Raw genomic sequence first — 27,920 nt, 5'->3', positions numbered from 1 at the left:
TACATATTCTTTGAGTTGATTAAGCATTGAGACCCTGGGAGCTCACTATTTGAAACTGGTTTTGGTTTGTTTGGGACACGATATTGTAGTTGGGGAAATGGACAAGAAAGTTCCTAGCAAATAGTAAACAGACGAAACTGTTAAATTGGAAATGAAGATGATTTAATTCTCGTAGACTCTGGATCTGGCACTGTTTGCTAGGTGTAGGATGGATGCCTTGATATACTTAGAGAACAAGTGTTACAAGGAGGGCCTGAGGGAGCTGGGATTGTCTGTCTGAAGAAAAGGATACTGAGGGGAAACCTTATTACTCTCTACAACTTCATGCAAGGAGGTTGTAGTGAGGTGGGTGTTGGTCTCTTGTGCCAAGTAACCAGCAATAAGACAAGAGCAAATGGCCTGAAATTGTGCCAAATGAGGTTTAGAGTGGATATTAGTAAGTTTCTTCACTAACAGGGTTATTGAACATTGGAACAGGTTGTCCAGTGGTGGAGTCATTCCCCTGGGGGTATTTAAAAGATGGGTAGGGGCAGTGTTTAGAGACATGGCTTAGTAGTGGACTTAAAAGGGTTGGGTTAACAGTTGGACTCAATGGTCTTAAAGGACTTTTCCAACCAAAGTGATTCTACTATTCTCTATGAGACTGGTACATCAAGACTGTAGAGCCTGCATTCTCATGTCTGGCTTTTTCTGTTCTCTTGTGCCCTTTAAGGATTGATAAAAATCCAAGTGCTTAGCAGTCTTTTTGTTTTGTGTTGAAGACAGAACCTGGTTAAGTGAATAGACCTCAACTTGAGCTGTTTAAGACAAGAGAGTTAAAGGTGCAGTTGTGCATTTTGTTTGCTTCTGGGGGCTGTTTTGCTTTAGTTTTTTCTCTACAGATGGTAGAAATATGTTAATGTGTTATAAGGAACTAAGTTCATCATGTTACTGAGATGTTCTCTGCCTCTTTCTAGAGTACAAAAGAACAATTAGTCATCAATTATGAAAAGAATATTTGTCTTAGCTCCAGTTCTGAGGACTAAGGAGGGAGATAAAGTATAAGTTCCAACACTATCCAGTGTTATTCATCCATTTAGGCTTCCTCTTTCAGTATAATCTATCTTCCTCCTCTGATTCTGTCCCTTTTCCCTTGATTTCCTCATGTCTTTGTGTATGTAAATGAGAACCATCTCTTATTTTAAGTTACTAGTTGAAAGTAGACTGGATGCACAGAACTCATAAGAAGCTTAGTCTTTGGAGATGGAATCTTCTGATAATTCCTTGAGTGTGTAGAAACTGAGATATTTCAGAACATCTGGTATTCTGGTCAGAATTACATGAACTTAAAAAGAATGGTAAAAGCTACATCGCTGATGAACCCCCATGAAATGGGAAAGACTGCTTCAAAGCATGATTTCATTTGGGTCTCTCCCTAGAAAAACATGAGATAGGTAAAACCATGTTGTTATTTCCTCATTTCTAATTGTATCTCTGATGAGGGTTACCTGTAGTGTTCCAAGGCCCTTCAAAAGTAGGTTTGCAATGTATGTATTTATTTAACTCTCAAACTGATCTAAGTTCTGTTAAAATCCCACCAAAACTTTACATATAATTTTGTAGAATGAGATCTTATCTCAAATTTAATTTTTTTTTTTTTTTGGTAGTCTTCAGGTGTTTCCCTGGCATTTCTCTCACTCCCTAAGGTATAAAGTATCACTTTACTGTAATACACATTTATAGAAGTGTGATACATTTTCTTTAATCTTTGCCATCCATCTCTGTCAAGATCTAGGAGTCAGTAGGATTGCACTGGTCTGGAGCCACTGAGCATCTGAGTCTCTGTACAGTTAGTTCTGGGAAATTGAATAGGATGTTACTGAGCACTTCATTAACTGTTCTTTACATTCAGAGTGGGCTGGATGTCAGGGAAATGTCACCCACAACATGTTAACATCTGGCTCCAGGCCTGTTTCTGGGAAATGGGGATGGGGATTAAACAATGTGTGTTCTGTCAGCAGAACTCTTGGAAACAAGCTGCTGTTTTGGGGTTTACTTGGAAGAAAGGGTTGTGACTGGAGAGACATTTCTTTTTGTGCATCTGCTGATGGGTAGATGTTTAACAGGAAGCTTTGTGGTAATAAATATATGATATGATAAATGAGGTGATTGATATGATGATATAGGTTCCAAGACTGAAATCCAGGTTTCCAAGGCTTATCAGTATCTTATCTGATCACAAAAGTGATATTTTAGAGAAATCCATAAGTAGGGGACAGTTTAAAAATTTCTCATGTACTACACATCGCAGTCATGTGGTGTTTGTGCCTTTCATACATTTAAAATCAAGACCCACTGAATCAAATTGTGAATCAAATACACAAAGAACTTGCTAGGCCTTGTATACTATGAAAATCCAATTTAACTTTTGAGGTAGGGTGACGACAAGATGTCAAATCTGTTTTCTGTGTGATTCAAGTGATCCTTCTAAGCACTTCAGTATTTTGTATTTATGTGTAAGTACAAATGTGTAAGTATAAATGTATATATTTATTTTTTACTTGTATAATAATTTTTATTCAGAACATATTTGTATAATCCACTGAATGCTTATAGCACTGTGCATTCTGGACTTGCTCCTTGTAGCCTGTCTTGCACTGTATTTGAGCTTCTTTTAAACTTAGCAAATATTACAGCAAGCTTCAGAGGCAGAAGATGGAGGTGTTAAAAGTCTCTCATTAGGATCAAAGACCTTTCTGTATTTTTACACCTGACTGACTCAGCAACAATTTCTATCACACCATTTACTAAAATATAGGCAACCACTTCTGATGATAGCCACCAAGTCTCTCACTTGGGTGCTGTTGCTGTATAAGATGATATTTTTTCACTATTTCATGATAACACTCATTTGCATAACACATCATTTGCACTCAGACCTTTCAAGAACTGGAATCTGTTGCCCCTGCCTTAGATTGTGGCTGAGCAGCACTAGGCATGCATTTCTAAGATTCCCTAGTTGTGGCTTTCACAGAATCAGAGGCTGCTGAAGCTGTTAAGCAAATCAGATGAGCTGTAAGCCATCTCTAGTAGGTACTGTTGGAAAAAGGCCTATGAACACAGATTAAGTTAACTGGAGGGTGAGATTTTCTGGTTTTCCCTGAATATGGAGGACAAGGGCTGTGGTTTAAAGCTCTTTGGCTGACACGGTGTCAGTTGTGTGTTGCTTCCTATCAGTCATACCCTTTCTTCTCTCCAGAATGGATGTTTTACAGATGTTACAGCAGCTGAAGTACTTGGGGTGAGAATGGTAGGCAGTGCTAGCAGAAATTTAAAAGTAATCTGGTTTATGGTAAGCCATTTCTAGGAAAGTCTGCATGATTTTTCACAGTCCTGGCTCAACCCCTACTTTTCAAAATATCAGTCTCAACTCTGTCCTTAAAAATAATCAATACAGATCTGTCACTTACTTGATGGCTGCATGCTCACTGCTTACAGGTATCTGCTAGTCTTCAGCCTGGCATCATTTTACCTCCTTGACTGTTTCCCTGATCACTCAGGGTACTTCCTCCATCAATCTGTGATGTTCAGAAAGTTTCCATCCTTTCTGTTCCCATCCATTCTTGACTGCTGGAGAGTTTGAAAAATGCAAGTTAATGTACATATGATAGAAATATCTTCTTTGCCATGAGACCCTGACACCTTGTCTTCAGTATCCTTTCAAGAGTATTATATATTAGTGCTGGCAAACCTCTCATCAGCCTTTAAAAAAAAAAACAACAAAAAACCCCATGGAAAAAGGCATTTTCTATGGACAAAGGGTGTGGTACTGAAGGGAAAGGATGAGCATCTGTCCTGTGTCAGTAGTACATGTATGTTTCAGCAGCTCTGCACAAAGTATTGATAATTTCCTCTGTATTGACATGCCTATGTCACATGTTTTTAATGGTACCCTCTCTGAAAAGAGGGATGTTGTAGCAACACCAGATTAGTTTGCTTGGGCAGCTGCAGTCATGGTAGCAAAATTGAAGCTGGTGGAAAAACATTCTTTTCACTAAGAATGTCTACTGATTTGTGTTTCTGCCCCTTTTTGGGTACTTTCTGAAAAGCTTTCCCATTCTGATTTTCCACTGCCAGATCTGATCATCCTGTTTTGCACAGCATGAGGAATCTTCCCAGTGAATACAGCACACCGTAGCTGATTGTGCATTTGCAAGCTAATCAAAACCTGAAGCAATTTCCACTCTCTCTTACATGAAAACACGGGTTCACATGCATGGAGAGCATGCTTCATGCCTTAAACTGCTGATTTTCCTGTGTTCATTCTCCTGTGGATATTCATAGGCAAGTACATTCATACCAGAGGGCACAAAAAGGATTTAAAAATGTTAACTCTCTAGCAGTACTATTCCTAAGAGCCATCAGTTACACAGGGAACAGCTACTTTATTCTAAGACTGTAAAAATAAATATCTATTTGATGTAACTAATTTCTGAATAAAATCCAGTTATATTTAGCAAGTGTAATGAAATTCAGCAGTCTAATTCTCTGACCAGGAGTGTAGCTACTCTTGAGTCACTGTCCTTGCAGTTTTATTTAACAGCTAAACAACTAGCTTAGATGATTCACCATGATTCATACCAAAGACAACAGGACAAAGAATACAAAATCTAATAATGTGGCATTGTTTTCTCTTGAGCAAACTAACACTTGAAGGGTTTTTATTTTCTATGTAGAAGCATCACAAGATTTTTAAGACGTTATTGCTTAGTGCATCCTTTTCTTTAGGAATGATTTGCCCTTTTCCACTCCCAGCTCCTCAGTAAAGAAAAGCATAAATCACAGTTGCCCTCAGCAGTGGAGTTCAGTGTGTTGTGGTAAAAAACAACTGATGCCCTTAAAGCTATGTCTGTAAATTAGTGGGGGAACACTACTCATAGGCACCTCCAGGTTTGGTACTGACAGACTGAAAAAGGACCTGGGTGTTTGTTTTATTATGAGTGCTGGTTTAGAGTGTGATGTAAGCAGTGCTTTTTACTCCTGACTGTAAAGTGCAGTTGGCATGCTGTGAAGGAGTGAGAGCATTTACAGGATTTTTATGTTTAAAAGTGTGGTCTGGTTGGTTTAATTTTCAACTACAGAATGATGCATTTGCCCTTTATCTCACCTTCCCGATTGAAAAGGTGTAGCTGACATTTACAATCGTTTATATAATAATATTCAGAATAAAAACTATAAATGTGTGTTACTAGGAATATGAAGTGCTTTGCTGAAACTAAAGGATTCTTTGGGACAGAGTGAATTTAAACCTTTCCATACTGACACAAGTGCCAGGGTAAGGTATGCACAGTGCCTGGATTACATGCATGGAAATTGCAAGTTCTTCAGGTACACAGAATGTTTGCCTGAGATTTTAAAACTGAGGTTACTGATATCTTGCAAAATATCCCAGATGTACCGAGTATCTGTGCTAAGAGAATTTTTTTCTTAAGCATCAACCTGACATAATCAGACCTTAAAATATTCCAGAGTTAATCAGAAAGACACCCATCCTGTAGATGTAGACTGCAGTCCCCATTATCAATTCTAATTAAGGAAAGGTGGATTGGTCAAGAGCCACTGACAAAGCAACTCTGTCTCAAACCAAGCCAGACATAAACCATCTTTTCTTACTGCTGTTTCCACAGGGAGCTTCTGTTCACTGTGGAAATTTATACTGATACCTCAGGAAATCTGACAGTTTCTCTGACACTGGCATCTGTCTCTCCATGTATTTTGGATCATTTCATGCTTTGCTAGATTGGAATGTGTTAGTCATCTGATGGACAGGAGTGCGTGGGATCTATGAACTCCTTTCCCTTTGCTGAAATGTAGCCAATAGCACATCTCTTTTTCCCACATGCAAGGGAGAGTATGTCATATTTGTGAGTTTCCTTGAATTTCTTAGTTGTACCTATTTGCTTTTACATTCTTAATATATGCTCACCTTTCAGACTCCATCCATAGTTTGAGAAATGGGTCGATGTTCTCTATTTACTATTTCTGACCTCTCCATATATCTATTAGACAAGGAATTTTAATGTTCATTTAACTTGTGTCATGAAACACTTGGCTGGCTTAATCATCTTCACTAGGATACTGAACTCACCAAGGTTTCTACATTCAACTAAACATGTAGACAGCTTCTAAAGCTGAGTGGTTTGTTTCGATTTAATCATCAATTGGAAGATCTGAGGATAGCTGATTTTGTTGTCTGTAGCAGGCAAAGTCCTGCCCTTAAAGATCCTTTCTGCATCCTGGAAATATTTTTGTTGACTGATGTTAGTTATTACTGTCACATGCAGACTCTGCTTTGTCTCTCCACGTGCTTGTACAGATTAGTGCAGTCCATGCAGACACTGGGAAGGGGTGTGTGCTCTTCACCTGTGGCTGGGAAGAGACTGCACATTTGTTGTGCTCCAGTTCATGTATCCTGTTCTTCTTTCTGGACTGGGAGCTGGGAAATATCAAAATCATGGTGTGCTCCAAAGTGCTGTGGGCTTACATTCCTTTGATGTCTGTGCAGAATTACAAATAAAGTAACAGCTAAGGCTCCCAAGTTTAAAAAGTTTTGAAAATACTGACTGGATTAGAATATTAATTTGGATATCAAAGTGTCAGGTGGCTCACTGACATATGATTTAAGTGATTGAGAGGAACAATTTCACATTCCTTCTGCAACTTTTCTTGACATCTAGGATTCTAAAATTCTAAAAAATGCAACTAAACTCAGCATATTACAATTTTCTATACAGCAATCATTGTGGAATCCAAGCTCGAACTTTGAAACCTGAGAGCAGTAGCAACAAATGGCATTGAATAAATTCTGTCTGAGAAGTAAATGTTACAGTTCCAGATATATAACTGTTGCCTTCTGTGTGCCTGTTTTTCCAGTGGTTGATTTCAAGCTGTATCCCAAGATCATTGCTTATTGCTTGTTAGATCTTACACCATCACAGCCCAAACTGATCTTGTTTGAAAAATAGATAGGAGCTTACACACAATGATCTTGATCTGTTACATAATTCTCACAAGGGAAAAGAAGCTCAGTTTTTAATTAGACTCTTAATTTTGACTCATAAACAAGAATAATAAGTGATGTTGTCTGAATCATTGACAGCTGTCTTGTTTTTTCTTCCTAGGTGATGAAGTAGATGTTCCTCAGTTGCTTGCAGTGGCCTCACGTCTGAGGGACACTGCAGAATTATTCCAGTCAGATGAGATGCGCCCAGCGAATGACCCCATGGAGAGAGCTCCTGTCAGAGTCAGGATGCTCAATGACGTTCTACAAAGCTTGGAGAAAAGCTTCCTGGTTCACAGAGCTCCTCCAGGACTTTACAGGTATGGACTTCAAAACATTCTTCATTCGAGACTAAATGGTAATCCTGTTGCTTGGTTTTCAAACCTGCCATGCTCTTAAAAAAAAAATAAATCAGTGAGTACCCAAGATTAAAGGTATATTTTCCTATTTCATCCTTTCTACAGAAAACATTATTTCATTACAAGAGGTCATTAGAATGCAGCACTGTAGCATTTCTGTCATGACATCATTGCTAACAAGATGTACAGTGTGATGGCAGCTACAGCAGCGTGGCAGATCCTTGTGTTAGACGGTTCAGTAAGCTTTCAGAAGAAAATATTTTGAAGTCAAATACTCCTTGACAAAATTCACCTATATTTATTTAAAACTTCTTACAGTTCATTGGAGATTCAGAATTATACAAGATCTGGTGTCGCATTATTTAACATAATTATGTAGCAGTGTTCTTGGGTGTGTTTCAGCCAGTCAAAGGCAGTGCAGTGGAGTGCAGAGAGCCTTAGTCAGTCACCGCTCATAACGTCTCTGGTTAGAATTATTCTCCAATATCTACACAGCTGCACTACTCAGGTTGATTTCAAGATGTCATAGTGGTTCCATCTTTCTAAGAAAGAAGTGTACAGTCTGTGTCTCTCACCATAGCTTTCTATGGGGCCACACACACAAGGAAAAAAAAAAAAGGATGCAGGAATCAGTGGCTTAAAAAAGTCTGAAAAACAAGACGTTGTCAATCCTGCTCTGAGTCATGGCTGGCCCTCTGGCTGTTCAAGAGAAGTAATAAAGTGTGTGCATGTGCTTCAGTACAAACTGTCTGAAGCACTGCATTGCAGCCCATTGATGCAGTGTTTCATAGCTTGACCACAGCAATATGTTGGAATGCTCTGGGCTGTAGCACGAGGGCATATGTGGGCTGTTTGACTGCATCAGGACTCCTGGGTTATTTCTGAAGGATTCTGTGGCTGAAGATAGCCGATCACTCATCTGTGCTGCTCAAATCACTCATCCATACTGCCCCAACAACTCATCTATCCTGCCCATTAGGAGGCTTCCCCAAGTAAAGCTGTCCCTAAAGCCATAGCCAGGTTTTACATTAGGAAAAATGAGAACACACTCAAAAAAAAGAACTGGGAAATGAACATACAAAGGAGACAGGGACCAGAGCACAGACATTAAGGAAGCATCTGTGTTATCTGGGAATATAAATGTCCTTGCAACTACAGCTGACTGAAGCAGGAACCCACTGTTTCATTGCCACTGGTGGGAAGAACTGTCTTGTGCAAGTGATAATGTTTTGGGTAGGCACAAAACAGGTAGGATGGAAAAAGAGAAGAAAGCTGCAGAATCAGGAGGAGGAGTTTCTTCCAAACATTAGGAATGGCATAAAGCAAATGGAGTCCTTTTAACAAAAACAAAAGAACAAAATAGTTGTGGTAAACTCAGCAGTCCCAGTGAATAAAATCCCTACAGCTACAATAAAGAAAATATAATAGTAATGTTTGAGGAGGGACTAATTTACTTCATTCCTGCTGTGACTGGATTTATAAATAAATAAAGGAAAATGTGATTAAATAAAGTCAAATATTCCAGGTTTAGCACTTCTGTCTTTCTTCTCTGAAGTGGTATGGTGTTGTAAAGAAGCTATGAAACTACTTAGTATAATGTAATGTGTTTGTCTTCCATTGTAATGACACATTGTTCAATTTGGCCCAGTTCCTTATTTGTAAAAATAAATTAGACCAAAATTCAGGATTCCAACAAAAGGGGGTTTTAAGGTCTTCTAATATTTAAAGTCTTGTAGTGCTTGCAATATTAAGTTTGTTATTCATCAAGATGTAATTGCTGGATATGCAGGTATAATGTGAATTAAATTTTTCACCTTCCTGCTCTCAGCAGTTCTTTGGCACAGAGCACAGTGTTCACACTGGCAAAGTAGATAGTGTGGAAGTGAAAATTCTGTAATTTTTCTCCTCCAGATTCCATTAAATTTGACACAAGATTTAACAGCAGATGATAAGGTTTCTTCAGAATTTGTAGGTCTTAGAAGGATGCTCTGCCTCAGAAGGGGGAATGAAAAAAGACTCAACATTTGCCCTCCTCTATGTACTCTTTAGTGTAAAAAACAGCCAGATATGCTAAAAGGTGACAGAGTGCCTGGGTACTGGAAAATACTCTTGAACATCTGGGCCCAGACAGAGACAAAACAGAAGACTGATAAAGCAACAGTGTTCTTAGTAGATAAGAACATTTTGCTAAGCTAGAAGGATCACTGAGCAAGTAGGTTTGCCTTGGCAACAAATGACTGACAGTCAGTCACTGACAGCCCAGCCTCATTTGTGATGGGCTGGGATTCTTTCACACTTCCTCACAAGGGATGTTTGATTATTCCCCCTCAAGTGGGAACACACCTTAAATGGTGACTTCTCAGAGTCTGAGTGAAAGGGAGCTACCCCGGGTCCTATCCTGATGCAGGATAAATAGCATCAGTCTCTAAGCAATTGTTAGTCTTGCTCTAAAATACAGCTTGAGTGATTGCTCTAGATCTAGTAAATGCCAATTAATAAGTAGCTGCTCTTACAGTTACATTCTGATTTATGTGTTTTAGCCCAGTCTCATTATTATAATTTATATTAAAATTTTGTTTTGCTTGTACATACAGCCTGGTGTGCCACCCTTAAACCTATATAGGACAGTGGGAAAATTTTGGATTTGACTTTATTCTGAATTATTTTACCTAATGTCATCTGGAGTATATAAGAGAAAAGCACCCCTTGTGTTATCATTGTTCAGATGCTTATTAACAGAATGAATTCTTTGTACTGTGCCAAGGTGTGTAATTGTAGTCTAGATTTACCTTTACTACAGACAGAATCAAAGACAGTGATAGATTTCAGATTTCCTTTCCTACTATTAAAAATCTGCAGCACAGTTTCTCTTCTAATGTCTAACAATATGTCTTTATTTGGGTTATTTTTCACTTCTTAGGGATTGAAAGTCCTTCTGTGGTTATATTAATCACTTTGTGTTCTGAAGCTGTAATTGTATCACAGGAACACTGGAAGTACTTGAAAAAACTGAGGTACTTCTTTAACTTGCATAACTCTAAGCTTTTCTTCTTGTAATTTGGTAAAGAGAAGAAAACAAAAAAAAATCAGTCACACAGCCAGGTCTTTCTATGCCATGTTTCATTCCAGTCAGAAGATGGATCAGCAAGTTATAAACCCCTGAAATAGTGGTTTGTAATGGAAATTCTGGTAGCCCTTTAACTACAGTGGCACAGGCAGTGCAGCAATAAATACTGTGCTTCATCTGTAAACAGAAATTTAGGATGCAGTTTGCAGCCTTGACCTTCAGGCTCCAACTGTGTTTAGATCATTAAGATTCCATAAATACTGTAATTTACAGCCTTCTGAAGGAAGAATTTGTGTGGCAGTAAAGCACGTATTCTTCATGAAAAAATGATTGCTTCCTGTATACCCATTTGGAGTCATATTCTCAACCTCAATCAAAGTACTTGACAAATTTGCTGAAGTTCAGGCATAATTTTTAGGCTTCTGTTTGTTCTAATTCACAGCTCTCTGGATCTATACTATGTTTTCTCTTCTAGAACTTGAATTAAAAAGAGAGGTGGATTTTTTTGCTTCATCAGGAGGTGGGCTGCAGCCTACTTCTGCTTCTACTTTACTGTGGAACTAATACATCTTTTCTGTGTTATTTTTTTATGATTTATATACCCATTACCCTAGCTGTAGTTTCATAATGAAATGAAAGAGCAATCAAAAGATTCTTTTAGAACCACACAAAAAAGGCAATTTGCATCATTTCTGATCTCATGTCAGTTATGTTTGTTGGTCAGCAGAACATTTTCCTTTGAGATTTGTTATATGCTTCCCTGATATATTTAAAGTGTTTACTGAATTTATTTCTGGTTTGGGGATAAACTGCAACAGATTCTTAGGTGTAAAAATTCACATGCTTACATTCTAGTATCTATAGATTAATTTCTAGAGATACATTTAGTAGGAAAATTAAAGTTCTTACTGAATTTCCATGTGCAAACAAGATGCTCATTGGACTTAGAGAGGGCAGACATCAAGGTGCAAATATCCTGCTAGTCTTAAACAGTGAAATGGGTGGCTTCATTGTGGCTTCAAGTAGGCAGTGTTCCTGTATGTTTTGTCCTAATGTTTGAGACTTCATTGTGGCTTCAAGTAGGCAGTGTTCCTGTATGTTTTGTCCTAATGTTTGAGACATTCTGACCGACCTGAACCAAACACATGGACTGTCTTTTTTTCTGCATTTTATTAAGTGAAGCAGAGACTGATTTGATGTGGTGGTGATGATCCTTAGTGCAGGATATACTGAAACAACTCATGTTGCACTGTCAATAATAGTTTTCTCTCATATTATCTGCCATCTGCAATTTGTATTTACAGTACTAGAAAGATGATGGGGGAGATGGAGAGAATTTTGTACTGGTTTTAGAAAAGCATGACTCAGATTTTACCATTCAGTCAGAATAAATGAATATTCAGTTTATGGTGCAGCAGTGGGTTTCCTTTTGATTTTTTACCCTAATACCATGTATCTTTCAAAATTTTCATCTCTCTCCTTTTTTCCTAATTGTTCCACATCTTATAAGTGGAGTTATAATTAGTGATAGTACTTGTTTCAATCTCTAATCCTTCACTGGTCTTTCTGGCTCAGCAACTCCCTTTTTCTTGATACGCATCTGCCCAAATGTATTTTTTTTTACACCTAAAATGTATACACATTTTCTTCTGTCTTTCAGTAAGACTTGTTTCGTTGTAGATCACTGTATGAACTACTAATGGCAAAAAATTAACAGCAAATATTCCAAGGATGGTTTTCTGTTCCAAATAATGTGGGAAGGCAAAAATAAGTTTCATAAAATAGGTGAAGAGTATTAGTTATGCACTGTCAGAAGAATCTTTAGTTAAGGCTTACTTGGAAGAGGATTGTTCTCCCAAGCTTTAGCAGCACACATTAAATGTCAGGATTAGGTTTTTAGTTTATCTACTTGTCTAAGTAGATGTCGTGTGTCTGGTGACCAGGACTTTAAAAAGTGCTGACAACCATGAGTCATTATCCAGGGTTTTTATACCTTAATCAAAAGTTGATTTTATCATAAATCTACTCAGGCTACGTCATCTCTGCAGGTCACCTATTAGAAAATAATTAGTAAGAAAAATTACAGTTCTTAACTGCCACATTATTTTTTTTTCCTAATCCTAAACCCAGAAACAAATCAATTAGTTAATGGCATGACAAGCAATTATGTGAATTCAGCTAGGTCAGTACAAACTAAGAAATATTTCCAATGAAATAATGAACACTAGGCTTTAGTAGCACTAACACAGTTACCTCTAGCTTTAAAAAAAAATGCAGTAATGTGTTTTGCACACTAATTTCAGTTTAAAATCTTAATATAAGTCAAATTCACACATGCAAGTCACTGTCAGAATCTAAAGTAACAACCTTGATATAAGGTGCACTGAAAGTATTTTATTCACTGCATTCTTTTAAATTTGTGTACCCAGCATGGGTGGGAGAGTGAAAGGAACTTTCTTCTCTCTTGAGCAGCTATCAGATGCCAGACATAATTAAGATCACTTCCTGTTCACTCATATGGTACAGATACTCAAAATGAGATTTGAGGGACTGAGAAGACAACAGAGTTATGAATCTGCTCATGCAGGAGATCAACATGATGTACTATTGAAGTTAAGCTGTAACTCTGAGTAGCACATGAAGCTTTCCCCAGGGTACCTTTTGCTACTGGTGCAGCTCCTCAGAACAGGAATAGTCAGGATAGTGTAGGAAGTGCTTGATTCATGATGGACCTGTAGAAGCAATATTGTAACAGCATGAGTGTTCTCCCAACTTTGGGAAGAGTTCTGACCTAATCCTCCCCACCCTTCTGGGATGGTTGAACAGTGCTGTTGTTATCCATACCCTAGGCCAGACAGATAGAATTTCATCTGCCAGGATGTTGACTCTTTAACATCCATCCATGTGTGGAGCAGCACATGTATCCTATCATACAGCATTAGCAATTACTTGATAATGCTCTTAAAAAGCCTTGCTATAGTCATTATTTTTCTCATGACTGATAATCATGCTAAATGATGCCCTTTGTTAATACAGAGAAGATGCAGTAAAACAAGTGTAACCCGTACACAAAGCACCTGATCCATCTGAGTGGCAACTCAAATGTTTTTTTCCTTTGGAATCACAACTACCTGTAATGACCATGAAGTAATGACTGTATTTGTTGTCTTGTAAATTTTTACTATTTAAAGAGCATTTGCTGCATAAATACTACTGACTTAGCCATCTGCAGAGATTTAATTGTGGTTGACTTTAAAGCTTATTTGAACAGGAACATGAAAAGCTTTTCATAACACCTGCAAGAGCAGAAAACCACCATAATTAGGGATTATGTCATGGCTGGAAACCAACTTTTTCACTGCCCTGATATTAATGGTAGACCTGGTTGTACATTAATTTATTTTCCCTCTATGTGCTCCTTATGATTTTTGTTCCATCCTCTTAATTAGATGGATTTGTACACTTAAAGAATTCTGTCTCTAGTATGCATATAACCCCTTATAGTTTTTATACTGTCATTATTATGTATTTTGTAATTTAAAGTAGCATTAGTGGCCCTGAAGTCAAGACTTGATCCAGGATATCCAGGACATACAATTCCTCATTCCTTTCCATGAATGTGCATGGTCTTGAGCATGCAAAGGATGTGGGCTTTTTGTGTAACAATATTTATTTCAATGTGTGGCCTTATTAGATAGAAGTTTTAGCCTATTCACAGTGGTTGTTCTGCTAACTGTACAAACCCTCTGAGAGAAGGCTACTGATGTTCAGCAAGCTCAGCGCAGAGCTATCATGCCACTGCCTAGCAAGTCTTCCAGTTGGGTTTTGTTTTCTATTCAGTTTCCCTTGCTGCCAAGTCTTGTTCAGGCCTGTGCTTATGGTGTTAGGTAGCCAGGAATATTTAGTTACAGAAAAAAATAGCCTATGATCTCATGAATTTATACTAAGTCTTAGATTTTTTGTTTATTAAATAGGAAAAATTTAATACTTTTCTTATAAACACTTGCACTGATAACAATTTTTAGATCCAAGAATGTATGGTTCCACATTTTTGGTCATGCCAGATAAGAATCACTCATGTATGTTTGAAATACTAGCCAGGAAAAATTTCCCAAATATTGTACAAAAATAAGTGAAATTAATTGGAAAAATAGTTCATGTGTAATACTCCCCCACTAATGTACTACTCAGGCCACAGGGCTTAGCAATCTGGTGATGAGATCATGGGCAGGAAAATAACCCTAACTGTGATTAAGAACTGTTAATTTATTGTGTATGCATTGAAGGTAATAAAAATGGAACTTGGCATTTTTTAAAAGAACATCTTATGGCATAATTATTTGTTCATCCATAGTTAACTCTTATGATAATGCCCCCTCTGATTTTGGCTGTGATGATAATGGTCTCACATCTCATGGTATGGAGTTACTTTAAAGGATAAGAACTGAAGACTGAGGTCAAGCAAGTTTACTGAATCAAACACTGGACACTGCTTGCTGCTATGTTTAGAAATGTTATTAGGAATCACATGTTTTGGATGATTTCAGAGTGAAAATCCCTATAAAGCCTTCAGAACATCAGCTGTGAGCCATTTGGAAATAATTTTATTAACTCACTTCCATCAAGGCTTTCAAAATAGTAACACATCTGCTTTGAATTCAAGTATTTCAGACCAAGACATCCTTAAAACAAAAATAGTTTCCTCCAAATTATTCATCATAAGCATGTGTTTCTTTCATTTCAAAAGCAAGTGTAACATCAATCAGGGAACAACATGCCCACATTTATTACCAACAGCTATATTACTTGAAATGTAATAAAGGATATTTCATACCAGTTGCTGCCAGCAAATAACATTTTAAAATAGTTATATTAATTTTGTTTAATGAGTCATTACTCTTAAGTAGAGATGCAAGGCCTTGTTCTGAGAAATTACTGAAAAAATAGTGAAGCATTTTCTGTGGAGCATATATCATTCATCAGCTGCATATAGGTTTTGAGAGATCTATGGAAAAGAGTCTGATAGCATGTTCTCTGGCTTCTTCAGGAATATCTAGATAAACTAAATTTATTTCTATAAAATTGTAAAGAAAATCATGCCTAATTAGTTAGAGGACTGCTCTTTAGCAATAAATAATTGCTTGCAATTTCAGAAGCACAAATGCATCCTAAGTTATCTTTTTCTTTCCACCACTGTTTTGTGGTGATACTGTACTCAGTTTCTAGAATTGAGTCTTTTCACTCACTGATCTTATTTACTCCAGCATGAGAATGAATTAAGTTTCCTAAACTCAGCAAATTTTCAACAGGGAAATAAATCAGAATGCAAGGTAATGTTAATGTTCACCCTTTGCAAACTGATTTTTTTTTGAAGCCTGATTTCACTCAAACTCACTCTTTAAGCTGGGCAGACTTCTTAGATCCATTATTTTTATTCGAGGCTGTTCCAGAAAATCAGTCCTCTTGTGATTAGCAACTTCTATGAAGCTTCCAGCTTCCATTTGCTCCTTGTTATCTTATGTCATAAAGGAGCTGGTTTTCTGTCTTAAGACAGAAAAATATAAAAAATACAACAGGAAAATAAGTAATTACTGTTAATTTAACAAAAGTGAAAAAGTTCAGCTACAGGTTGTCATAGATATGGTATCCTATTTGAAATCTTTTCCTAGCAATCACAAAGAGTTATCATCAAAAAAAGATTAACTTTAGTTATAAATATAGTTAGTTTTATTTTATGTCAGTCTTCTCTCTTGATAGTAATTAATCAACTATCAAAAGAATACTTTTCTTGTATGTTTCTGCACAAAAAGGGAAAGTGAATGCTTTCTGTGAATGTTGAGTTTTGGTCTTAAAAGAATCTTCAAACAGCCTTTAATCAGCTTGAATTTTAGACCTTTCATTTTCTACATGCACCATGCAGTAGTTGAATCTGTAATGATCATCAGGAAAGGTTTAAAGGTGAGAAGGGTCTGATAGGGTCACCTGCTTAGGTGACGATGATCAGGGGTTGATGAGGGTTGGCTGCTCCCAAAAAGGATGGGGAGCCAAGCCTGATTCCATGGCCAGCAAGACAGTGGCCACCCCAACTGGGCCTGTAGTGGCCAAGTGATGCAAGCAGGGGAGGGGCAGATGAGGCTGGGCAGGGTCAGAGAGATGCATTAGTGCACTCAAGGCCTTGTTGAAGATCTAAGGGTGGCAGAGTACACCAGGCTGAAACCTGTGCTAGAGTTAGGGATAATTCAGTGAGAGGTCAGTGTCATTTACAGCAATGCATTCATTACTGTCACAAAAGTACTGTAGTGAAGGATAACTGTAGGGAAATAAAAGATAATATATTTTGTAGCCAGCTATCATCCCAGTTTGGCTTCTTTTATTCCTTTGTTTATCTGGCAGTCAAGAAAGCCAAACCAAGCCTCAAGATACTGCACAGAGCTGCCAAAAACAGGATTTACTTTTTCAACAAGTTCTAAATTGGCCTCTTGGAAAAGAATTCAGAGTTGCAATCTCATGTCCCAACAGGATTTTGTTAAATGCTGATGTACTGTAGCCTCCATTTGCCGTAGTTGTCTCAGTTAGAGGTGCCCTAACTCTTGTCTTGAATGCAAGATAAATTTCTATCTGGCAGGGACAGAATTTATCTCATTTGCCACTGTCACGCAATGATGCCTTTGAAATCCCTTTCTATTGGTTAGACTTTTGGTTTGGTGTTTAGATTGCCTGTAGCGGGATGGTGAAGGCTCTGGAAGGGATGACTTAGGAGGAGTGGCTGAGGTCACTTGGATTGTTCAGTTTGTAGAAAAGAAGTCTGAGGGGTGACCTCACTGTAGTCTGTGGCTTCCTCATGAGGGACTGGCACTAATTTCTTCACTTCTGTGACCAAAGACAGGAGTCAGGAAAGTGGTAGGAAGCACTAAATGAAGACAGTTGATGGTATTGAAAAAAGGAAAAGATGTGTAGGGAATGGAAGTTGGGAACAACACATTACAAATAAAGGATCTTTAAATAGGACATGCTGAGCTTGTGGGAACATTAGGAGAGTGAAGTAGACTGATGGTTACAGCTAAGTTGCCCTACAATGGTGGCTGCCATAGCCCCATCTTCCCTCGTTACCTGCATGTAGTTCAGTCACATGTCCCCAGAGCCAGTGACTTCCACTGCTCACTCAAGCAAGAATTCATCATTGTAGAAAACCATTTTTCCTCTGGATCAGCTATAATGACATGTAATTACAGTTCATCACTGAATAAATTTTGTCCGTATAAAAGTTAGTTTTACATGGCTAGCAGCTGTAATTTTATAATTATAAACCTTCTGCCACAATAGCACTGTGGAATAAAATAAGATGAAAACTGTGTGTGGGTGTCAAAAAAGTTTAAAAAATAAAAAGAGAAGAAGAAAGAAGCCCTGTTAGAGATCAAAAGGGTAAGGGACCCAGAGGAGGAAGGGAAGCCTTTTGTACCTTCACTACAAAATTTTCTGAGGTAGAAACTAGCATACATAAAGTAGCATAAATCAGCTCATGTAGTTACCACGGAAGAAGAATCTGTAATATTTTTATGCCCTACAGTAAATAAACACCTGTGAAACTTGGAAGTCCCAACATGTAAATATTATTAAGAGAATGCATTTATTGATTTGCCAAGTTAAGAATATATTTTGCAAACATGAATTAAAACAAACTCCTGGGTGTAAGAAAAGTGCATTCAAAACTGAACATTATCAAGAGAAAGCGAAATGCAGACAATCCCAGTTCTGATATGGTTTTGTGGAGAGTAGGAGAAAAAAATATTCAGGGATTTATAAAATTGAATTTGTGAGGATGCTGAAGCAGCTCCAGTCATAGCATGTTGTGGTATAACTGGAATAGACAGAGGCTGCCCAGAGCATTTATCTGTAAACAATTCTAATGTGATTCCACAGAGAAACCCACACTGGTTTCTTGTGGGACTGCATACTTGCCATCATGTCCTAATGATTTAATAATTACTTTTCAAAATCTCAAAGGTGTGCTGTTAGGTAGGAGCCTATTTGTAAGGACCAGAATAATGGAGTTTGTGTCGTACATTAGCTAGACTCACACTTTCTAGTATGCTAAAAACATACTTTTTCATTACAAGAATAACATGGTAATTTCGTTTTATCTTGTATTATCCAGTAACTCTAATATGAGTTCCAAAAACAGTTTGAAGTTGTGGTAAAGGGAATATATTTTCAGTGTGATCTGTCATTCAAGAATTTGTCAAATTCATTTTTGTCTGGTGGAGGTGACATTACATCCCTATTTGTGATAATGTAAACCAGCATATAACCCTTGTGGCATTATTTTGATGCTTATGTTCCCAGGTCTGCAAAGGGATCATAAAAGTTACAAAATGGGTTCTCTTAAAAGTCATTCTTTTAATTTCTTTGCTTTAGTTTACAAGGGATGTTTCTTTTCTTTAGAGGCATTTTATCTCTTTCAGTGGTGCTGCCTGAAGTTGCTAATTGAGTTTCCTACTTCAGTGTTACCCTGTTCAGATCACTGTGATCTGCCACTGAAACAAACCTGTTAGGATGAATGATGCACACTGTAATTTCACTATTGCATGTAATCATGTATTGCACTTTTCTTTTTAGGACTTTTTTTGTGTGGATCAGGCTGATAGTGAATTATTTTGAAGAGCAAAGTAGTTAAAGGTGAAGGTAGATACTTAAGCAATTAGGCCAGAGGTTGCAATTCTTGTTTTAGAGATGTAGGCCACAAAGCCAATTTGTATGAAGGAATGTTTCAGTAATTGCATTTCACAGTATAAATTGAAGTCTCTTGGTATCACTATGCATGTTGTGGTCATATATGAGTATCTTGTGCCAGTGAGATGGCTGGGGTTTATTTTTCAGTCCATGTGTAATCTTTAATGAAAACACTTTTCTAGTTTTTAAAGGCTGGGAAGTAATAAATTGGACTAACCATTTTTTTCATTTGATGAAGCTTGGACAGAGATAAGAAGCAAAATTGTATAAATTGACTCTCTTGAACATACAGAAAGAAAGAAATAATTATATGCAACAAAGGGGTGGTATGGCTTGCCAAGGAAAGATAAGTAATTGGAAAACATAAGATCCTGGTGAGACTTCCTAGCAGAAAATCTGAAGAAAAAAACCCCCAAACAAACAAAAGTTGCTCTATGATGTTACTTAGCATTATTTGCATACATAAAAATAGAAAAATAGTTTCTGTCATACTGTGCAATCAGCTATGCTGAAGTCATATTGCTATTGCAAAAGTTAAGATATTCTTTTGATGATGACAATGGACTTTGTCTCATCCATCAAACAATTAAACTTTTCTCATTAGACATTTAATTTGTACTTTAGTCAGGTGGGATGTGCTCAGAATACTTGTCTTTTACAATGGATCACTTACCTGTGGATTTACTGTGGAATCACCTATGATTCCAAAATCACAGCAAACAGGACAGTTAAACCTATAAAGCATGTCAAGGTAAATGACCTTTAAGCTTGTGTGCCTTTTTTAGAGCATACTTGAAGATGGTATAGAAGATTCACCACAAACATTTTTTCAGCAGTCCCTAAGTCTTTTCTCTCTAGAGTCTGATTTCTAGCAGTCTCCGTAAGTGTTACTCTTCAGGTGGCTACTGCACTGTGACATTTTTTTTAGTTGAAATTAGGCTAAATAAAGGAATAGAGCTGCTCCTAACCTGTTTCAATCTGAATGATCTAGCTCAGGGATGACTTACTATTTAAACTGTGTAAGCTAGCCTTTTCCACAGCAGTGTTGTGTTAGAACCATTTCCCTTTTCTGTTTAAAACTACTACAAATTGCATTGCAGAACACTTGAAATCTCTGGATTTATTGCTCTCTGGAGAAAAAGCTTATCATTCCTATTGCACATTGCTAGGTTTGGATATATACCAAATATAGGAAGGTAAAAACATAAAGACTGAGAAATTGTGTGGGGGGGATAGAAATTACTTCATATATTTCAAAAACATTGCCCCTCATTCAAAGCACTTTTTGAAGCTGGAAAATATGGCAGGAGATTGTAGATGTTCTGTGGTGTCATTTATTGGGAAACTTCAGTACTAGTCTGCCTTGTAGACTGGCAGTTAGATAACTCATGAGATAAACTTGTGATTGTCTGTGTTGTAGGTACTTAGTTGTTTCATTATCAATTAGGAGTTGCCCTTAGGTCTGTTCTGTCATGAGATTAAGTTACTAACAGAGGGAGTTGTCCTGATTTCTTGCTGGTTTCATTCTGTGGAACAACTCCTCCCCTGCCCTGAGCACATGCTTTGTATTTAAAGATAAAGTCCTGCACCAAATTACATGTAGCTTTCCTGTTTCAAATCTCAGTCACTTCTGTTTACAGTCAAAGGAGCTCCTGGGTGGAGATTTATGATATTTACATGCTTTCTAATTATGGTAATGATTACACCTGCTTTTAGATAACATTTATAGCCTGCTTCAAAGAGACTCATTGAAATCACTGACTGGTATTGAATTCTGAGCCTTCAGCACCTTGTTCAGATAACATTTCCAAAGAATTAGGCATTGCCTTTTCATGTGTTTTTTTATATAAGCCATTAAAAAGTCTTGCAGGTGTTGCAAGAAAACACATATTTTGTTTCATAAGGATTTATCTGTAAATTCAATTTATTTCCTTCTTTAAGTGTGTGACATTAAAGATGGGTTGCTCGTGTTTTGATGTCATAAAGAATTATAGATGAAATAAAGGCCCTGCTGAGGGCAGTGAGAACTTGACCATTGACTTCAATGTAGATAGAATTTCACCTTTGAAGTGTGAAATAAATAACATGGTAGGAATAGGAAAAAAAAGGAAATAGGAAAAAAAAAATCTGTGACTAGGGTTCACAATTGCAACCAAACCTTTTTAGAAAGGAATAAATAAAATCCATCTGATGCTTCATGAGGGGTGTGATAGGCCTAGGCTTGTGATTTTGAATAAAGTCGAGTGGTTAAAGAGGAATGTGATGTTTCTTTGATGGATTTAGTGAATGTTTAAATCACACATAGATAAATGAACAGATGCAGTTCACAAAGATGAAATAAATAAGCAGTTTTCTTTCACTTGGCTGTGGGTTGGCTTTACTGCTTTACAATGTGTATCATCTCTAAAGGGTGGCTGATACTTTCAGGGTTTGTTGATGATTTCTGATGAATTGTTTTGAGTAAAAAGTTTATCATTCTCCATTGTTCTCTTTTAGAAATATTCTTTACAGACTAGATGAAAGGACAAGCCAGTTTTCAGTACTGCAAGAGGCACTGGAACACTGCAAACTACATCAGGCAAATGAGACCATTCAAGCAGCATTGTCAGAAGTGCTCAACAGCATCAATTCAGCTCAGGTTTACTTCAAAGCAGGACTTGATGTTTTTGAGACTACCTTAGCTGGAAGAAAATGAGAGGATTCTCTGCATTCTAAGATACTTGTTTACAACTTCCTACACAAAAGTTTGACTTGGACCAGAATTTCTCTGCGGGTGAAACCTTTCTCAACTTTTCTTACAGTTGGCACTTAAAGGTACTCCAGTGTGTGGTTTTATAATTATGAAACAGTCTTTTGCACTGTTGACAGAGTATCTCAAATGTCTGGTTTTGAATGTATAAAACATAATGAGAGGGAGTAAGACTTAAGATATGATTTTTGGAGGGACATCTGCTGTATTTTTATATGTAAAATATATTTTTAAGACTAAATTGCAAAGTCCCAAGCATATCCTACAAGTATGCTGAAGACCTGGTTCCAAAACACCCCAGGTGAGCTTTCCATGCGTACTAAGTCAGAAGAATGTGACTTAATTATACTTCTCTCTTAATTTCCTCAGCAAACTCATCTTCTTCATTACTCCTTTCAGAGTAAGTAGTTGAAGGATGTGGCATTACCTTGGGTATCCAGCACCACAGTTATTCAGGAAATGCACAAAACACCCTTACCAGTGCCATTCAACATCTCTACTCCTGTGGAGCAGTAAATACCTCAGTTCTGAGAAAACAGATAAACTTTGATTATCCCATTTCTGTGTCAAAAGAGGTTTTTATCTCTAGTAACTCTTGGAAAGATTTTTTTGTATGTGTGTTTGATGATTTTAAATTATTTGAAAATTATGAATTGGTAGTTACACTTGTACAAAAATAACTGAATCTTTATGATAACTTGAAGAAATGCCTAGCTTTCTAAGGCTCAAACATTACCAGAACAGCTCACCTCAAGGTCTAAATTTTCAGAGAGCAGTAAATGAAAAGAAGGCCCCCAAGGTTTTGGCAAGATTTTTGGTATCCTGCCACTCAGTCACATCACCCACTATTCCAGGCTGGATCATTCTATCAGTAGTGCCCAGCATATTGGACCTGGATTGTTGTCAAACAAGCACAAGCAAAACATAAAGTTATTCCCTACTGCAGAAGCAGGAATTCACTTTTGAAGGCAGAAGCTGATAAAGCACACTACAGGGCTAAAACTCAAATCTGTTTTGCATTGGTGGAAACCCTGTACAGAGAGTGTAATCACACCATTACTTTATTGGCCTGAAGTAATGTGTGAATGAGAGAATCAGGAATTTTGGTTTCCTACCCTTTAAGGGGATAATGCACACACCTGAGAATTGCAGGTCTTAATAATATAAACCATCAAAATTATTAAGCCCTGTTGGGTTTAGAGTTTTACAGTCTCAGATGATTCTGAGGTTAGAGCTTAAAAAAGTTAATTATATATAGATACTTAGAATTTAAATATAATTTATTTGGTTTAAATGTTAAATGCATCATTACCCAGTTTGCTATGGAAACATTACAGAAGCATCTCAGGTTGCAATAGCAATGGCAAAAGTATCCATATTAATGTAAAAGAAAATTGCCTTCAGGAAAAATTTAAAGCATATAATTTGGTGAAAGGGTGAAAGTTCATGAAGTGACTTTAAAGTTCTTTCTCCCATAGCAAGAAATGAGGGTTCTGTTTCCAAAAGTCCTTGGCAAATGGATGTCTGTTAGCAATTACCCAGGACTAGGTGCATACAGCTTTGCTTTTGCTGCATTTCCTTGCAAGTTATTATCCTAACATGGGCAAAAGCATCCCAGGTCTGGCCAGAGGTGAGGCTATGCATTTGTACAGCTGCAACTGAAGTGAGGATGTGTTCAATATCAGTCACCGTGACTGCATGAACGAAGAAATTATTTTCTCTTATCTTTACTTGGCATCTGATAAGCAAGAGTATATGATTATTCTTAGGCTAGGGCTGGCACCAGTTCTTTTTACAGCAGGGAGAATTTGACTTTTGAAGAGTAACAGTTTTTCTGATACTACAATGTTTGTCCATCCCCTTGTTTCCACAGATTTTATTATTGTAATATTTAAATGATTGGAATAGCCACATTTGAGTTGTGTATTTATTTTGTCATAGTATTTGGGAATTTACTGTGCTCAACACATTTGAATTGTATTTTCTAATAGGGACCACTCTTCTGGCAGTTTGTTTAGTAATGTGTTTTCTTTAGGGTATGGACTCACTGTGCAGCCAGCAGCTATCATCTTAGGTGACAGAGGGTCAGGTGCCATTAAGAGAATGAAAATAAAGATTATCACTTCCCTCAGCTCTGCCAGGTGAATTCAATAACTGCTTCCAAAGTCTTAGTGTGTATGTTCTGCCAAAACAACCTCTAATGTAACCAAAGTGTACTCATGCAAAATAGGTGAAATCTGTTGGGGAGAATATCCTTCATCTATGATTTCTGAACCATGTAATTCCTCAATAAAACATTTATCTTGTTTTTTCACTAATGTCCTTCTGTAGCCACTTTTAACATTGAAGACTTCAAAGTACTCCACCACAAAAAGCACTGCTACTATAAATGCTTGTCTGTTCCAGAGACAATCTTATATTCTTGTTAGTGAAATGAATCAGGTGAGCTATTTAAGGACTTAAATGCATCCATTTCAATGTCATCTCACACTTTCACATTTCTATTATTTTATTTCAAATGTTTGGATCTTATATATAAGTGAGTGTTCAGTGATAACATTTGCACTATTATAGCTTTGGAAAAGACACTTTTCCATAACCTTCTATTGATTTTTAAATTCTACTTACTGACTTCAAAGACTTGAAGGGAAGTTAAGATCCTGAATACCTGGTGTCTTTGTAACATAGAATTTTTGCTCAGCCAGCTGTGGAACATCAAGTAAAGCAGGGTATTAGTAAATCATAATAGCTCATCTAGATAGAATTCATTCCTATAGTGTATTGAAATAAACAAAGCACCCTTAGTGACAGAAGTATTTGCCTGAATTATACTAAAAATTGGTTCCGTTTTCAGGAACATAAGAGACAGAGAACTGCCAGAGATGATATAACAAATGCATTGATTCCTAAGTAATCTAGAGTCATACAGTGACCAGAAAATCCGTACAACTTGCAATATTTGTGTGTTGAGACAGTTGATAATAAAATGCTAATAGGATTTTATTAGTGCATATTTTAAAGACTCCATAAAGAAACTAAAGCACAGTCAATTCAGTTGAATAAGTGCATGGGATTCAGAATACTAACCTTGGAAAGGCAGTGAACTGGTTTTATCATCCAAGAAAAACAAGATTATTTTGATATACAGTATCTGTGTGAACACACAAATATGCAAATGCCTTAAATCTTCAGAAGATTGTACAAACACTAATTTACTTGCAATGATATAATACATAAACTTAAATGTAAATAATAAATACAGGAGAAAATGAAGAAACAGTTCACACAGTAGTTCACACAGGAGGGACCTCTGGAGATCATCTAGTCCAACCTCCCTGCTTAAGCACAAGGTGTCTCACCAAGTGTTTCTTTCATAGATAATGCTTTCTCCAAATCTCTCCCTATATTTCCTAATAGTTAATTTATTACAGTTGTTCTGGTTGCAAACATTAAAATGAAAGCCATCATTTCACTCAACGAAAATTGCTGGCCAGGGTCTCAAGGATTTCACAGTTAGCATGTTGGAAAGTTTATATGAGGAGATTTGTCCTTCAAGTCCTGGGGTTTATTTTTAAGTTGTAGAGTCTAAGGTCTCTATCTTTTGAGGTCTTTTTGTATGGTCCTTGGTTCCTAGTAACAGGATTTCTATCCATATGAAGATGTTAGTTGAAAACAAAAGATAGATTAAAAAATGCAGGGAGGAAAAATACCCATCAGCATATGCACAGCTACGTGCTTTTAACCAATCTTTGGGAATTCAGTACAATTCTATGGCTTGTGTTATGCAGAAAGTCAGGCCAGATAGTTGTAGGGGTCGTTCTGTCTTTAAAAGCTATTAAATACTGTAAACAGAGTTATGTCTGGGCCTGTGTTCTCAAGTGCACAGTTCAGAGTTTCCTCAAGAGCCTTGTGTTGCACGAGTAACACACTGTTATCTGTGTTACTCAGAAACGGGTACCTCTGACATTCCTCACAGCTGCCATCTCAGGAAACAAGCATAGTGTGGAAGTTGAGCTTTCCCTTTAGCACTCTGTAAGACTTCAGCACTATTTTGCCAGTCAGAGAGAGGTGAGTGGTGGGAAACAGATCTCATTTTAAAATGCCTGGGATGTGATTTTTGAAAACAGTTTTATGCAGCACTGTAACAGTTCAAAACATGGCAAGGTGTCCTCTGTTAGGGTTCTGAGTACACAAAGCTGGGATAGAGACTCCAGTAAATGTTTCAGAAAAGATGGTTAGAGCAGAAGCAAAACTTGTATTGCAATTTCAGGTGCTTAAGGGTGATAAGGACCCTTTAAACCTATTGAAGTGCCTAAGAATAATGAATACTCATCTAGGAAGCAAAGGATTTAAGAATATATAAATTAGACATTATGTTTACTGAATCTATGGTGCTATCAAGCCTAGCATTGTTTTCCTAATTTTAATTCCCTTGCCTCGTTTTATTTTTACTGTTGCTCATATGTGCTTATCATAACTGGAGAATATGTACACCTGTACATACTTCAAGATTATGTTCCCTCTCAGTCAGCAGAATTTCCCAAAAGCTTTGGTGTCAGAATATTTTCTATTTGTGTTTAGTCTTTCTCTTTAAAGTCCCAACTTAGATTATTACAAGCAAAAGTTTATTTTTTAAAAAATGTTCAGTGGTCTCTTGGTCAATGTTAAGTAAATCCACAGGGCAGAATGTAAATGTGGATGTACAAGTGTGCTATAATCTACTGTTAATTTAATAGCTATTATAAGTGTTGGCACAGATTAACACACACATTCTATTATGAGCCTTACAGATTGGAATTAATACAAGGGCTTAGTTTAAGAAATGTAATCAGAATATAGCCATGGAACAACTTTTTTGCCGTGTAAATGTAGTATTTACTTACTGGTGTGCTTGATCATTTGGTTAAAAAAGACAAGTTTTGTTTAAGCTGCTTTTCTCTGATTTATTTTCCAACAAGCCTTTGAAAATGAAGTCTTGCTCTTTATTTTTTCTTTTAAGTGCTCTAGTTTTTGTTGAAAGCTTACCATGTGTTAACACAGTAGCACAGTCCTCAGACTGGTCTGAATGATGCCAAGGTAGAACAGAAAAGTGTGACTGATGCGTTAGTTTGCTACAGAAACTGCTGCTGACCCCTATTCTTAAAAAAGTTATTTATATTATTAGTAAGTGCTTCCCAGGCTTTTGGTGTTTTCAGACTGTATACTGAGGATTCTGAAGAAGTACTGGAACACTTTATTTTGTTAATATGCAATGTACCCTTATCACATATATTACAATTTGGTATTCTGAGACAAATGGAAGTGGAATGTGATTCCATATCCAGAGGACGTATAGTGAATTCAGGAAATACTTCACATTCCTGTATCTTAAACATGTGCACACAGTGAGAAGAAGTACCAGTGAAGATACCTGGAACAGATACTTTTGAGGGTTTTAGTATAGGTCTGGAAAATTAAACTCTTCCGTGTAAGGCCTGATTGCATTCACACCTATCTGCATTGTAATGCATTGTGTGTCCTCATAGCTCTACCTCTGCTCAAGTTATCCTCCCAATACAAATTATTATTTTTCTGTCTCACAAGATCTTGGAGTTTACCTAAATCGAAGGTAATTTGCAAGTATTTCTGCATATAAAAGAGCAGTTGTTGAGTTGTGTTGTCTTTGTGAAGCTTTGACATGTGAGACAGCCTGAATGATGATTCCTTTATTCCATCTAGCTCTAAATTTTCATGTAGTAAAGTCAAGTTGCCACAAATGATATCCAGTCGATTCAGAATACTAAGTAACAAGGTTTTTTGAGCATGTGGTAATATAAACTTGATGCAGTGATTCCTGGAACCCAGTAAATATCATGTTATGTGGAAATGTGCAATGAAAGGTTGATTTTCATAACACATTACAGAATGCTGAGTCTGAATAAAACAGCTTATTTGCAAAATTAGCTTACTGTGTATCAATTTGTATTTTTATAACAC

General features: G+C 37.0%; 1 protein-coding gene across 1 annotated transcript in view; it reads left to right on the top strand.

The window, feature by feature from the left end:
- NAALADL2 (N-acetylated alpha-linked acidic dipeptidase like 2) overlaps positions 1-22,007 on the top strand; it is a 189,653-nt gene extending 167,646 nt beyond the window's left edge. Inside the window, exons 13-14 of the mRNA XM_008497711.2 lie at positions 7,161-7,359; positions 21,692-22,007. Coding sequence (XP_008495933.2) covers positions 7,161-7,359; positions 21,692-21,890 — 398 coding nt within the window. The 3' untranslated portion in view covers positions 21,891-22,007. The remainder of the gene's footprint in view (positions 1-7,160; positions 7,360-21,691) is intronic.
- Positions 22,008-27,920: the final 5,913 nt, after the last annotated feature.

This window comes from Calypte anna, chromosome 9 (assembly GCF_003957555.1).
Source record: "Calypte anna isolate BGI_N300 chromosome 9, bCalAnn1_v1.p, whole genome shotgun sequence".
NCBI lineage: Eukaryota > Metazoa > Chordata > Aves > Apodiformes > Trochilidae > Calypte > Calypte anna.
This window is presented reverse-complemented; position numbering and strand designations above follow the sequence as displayed.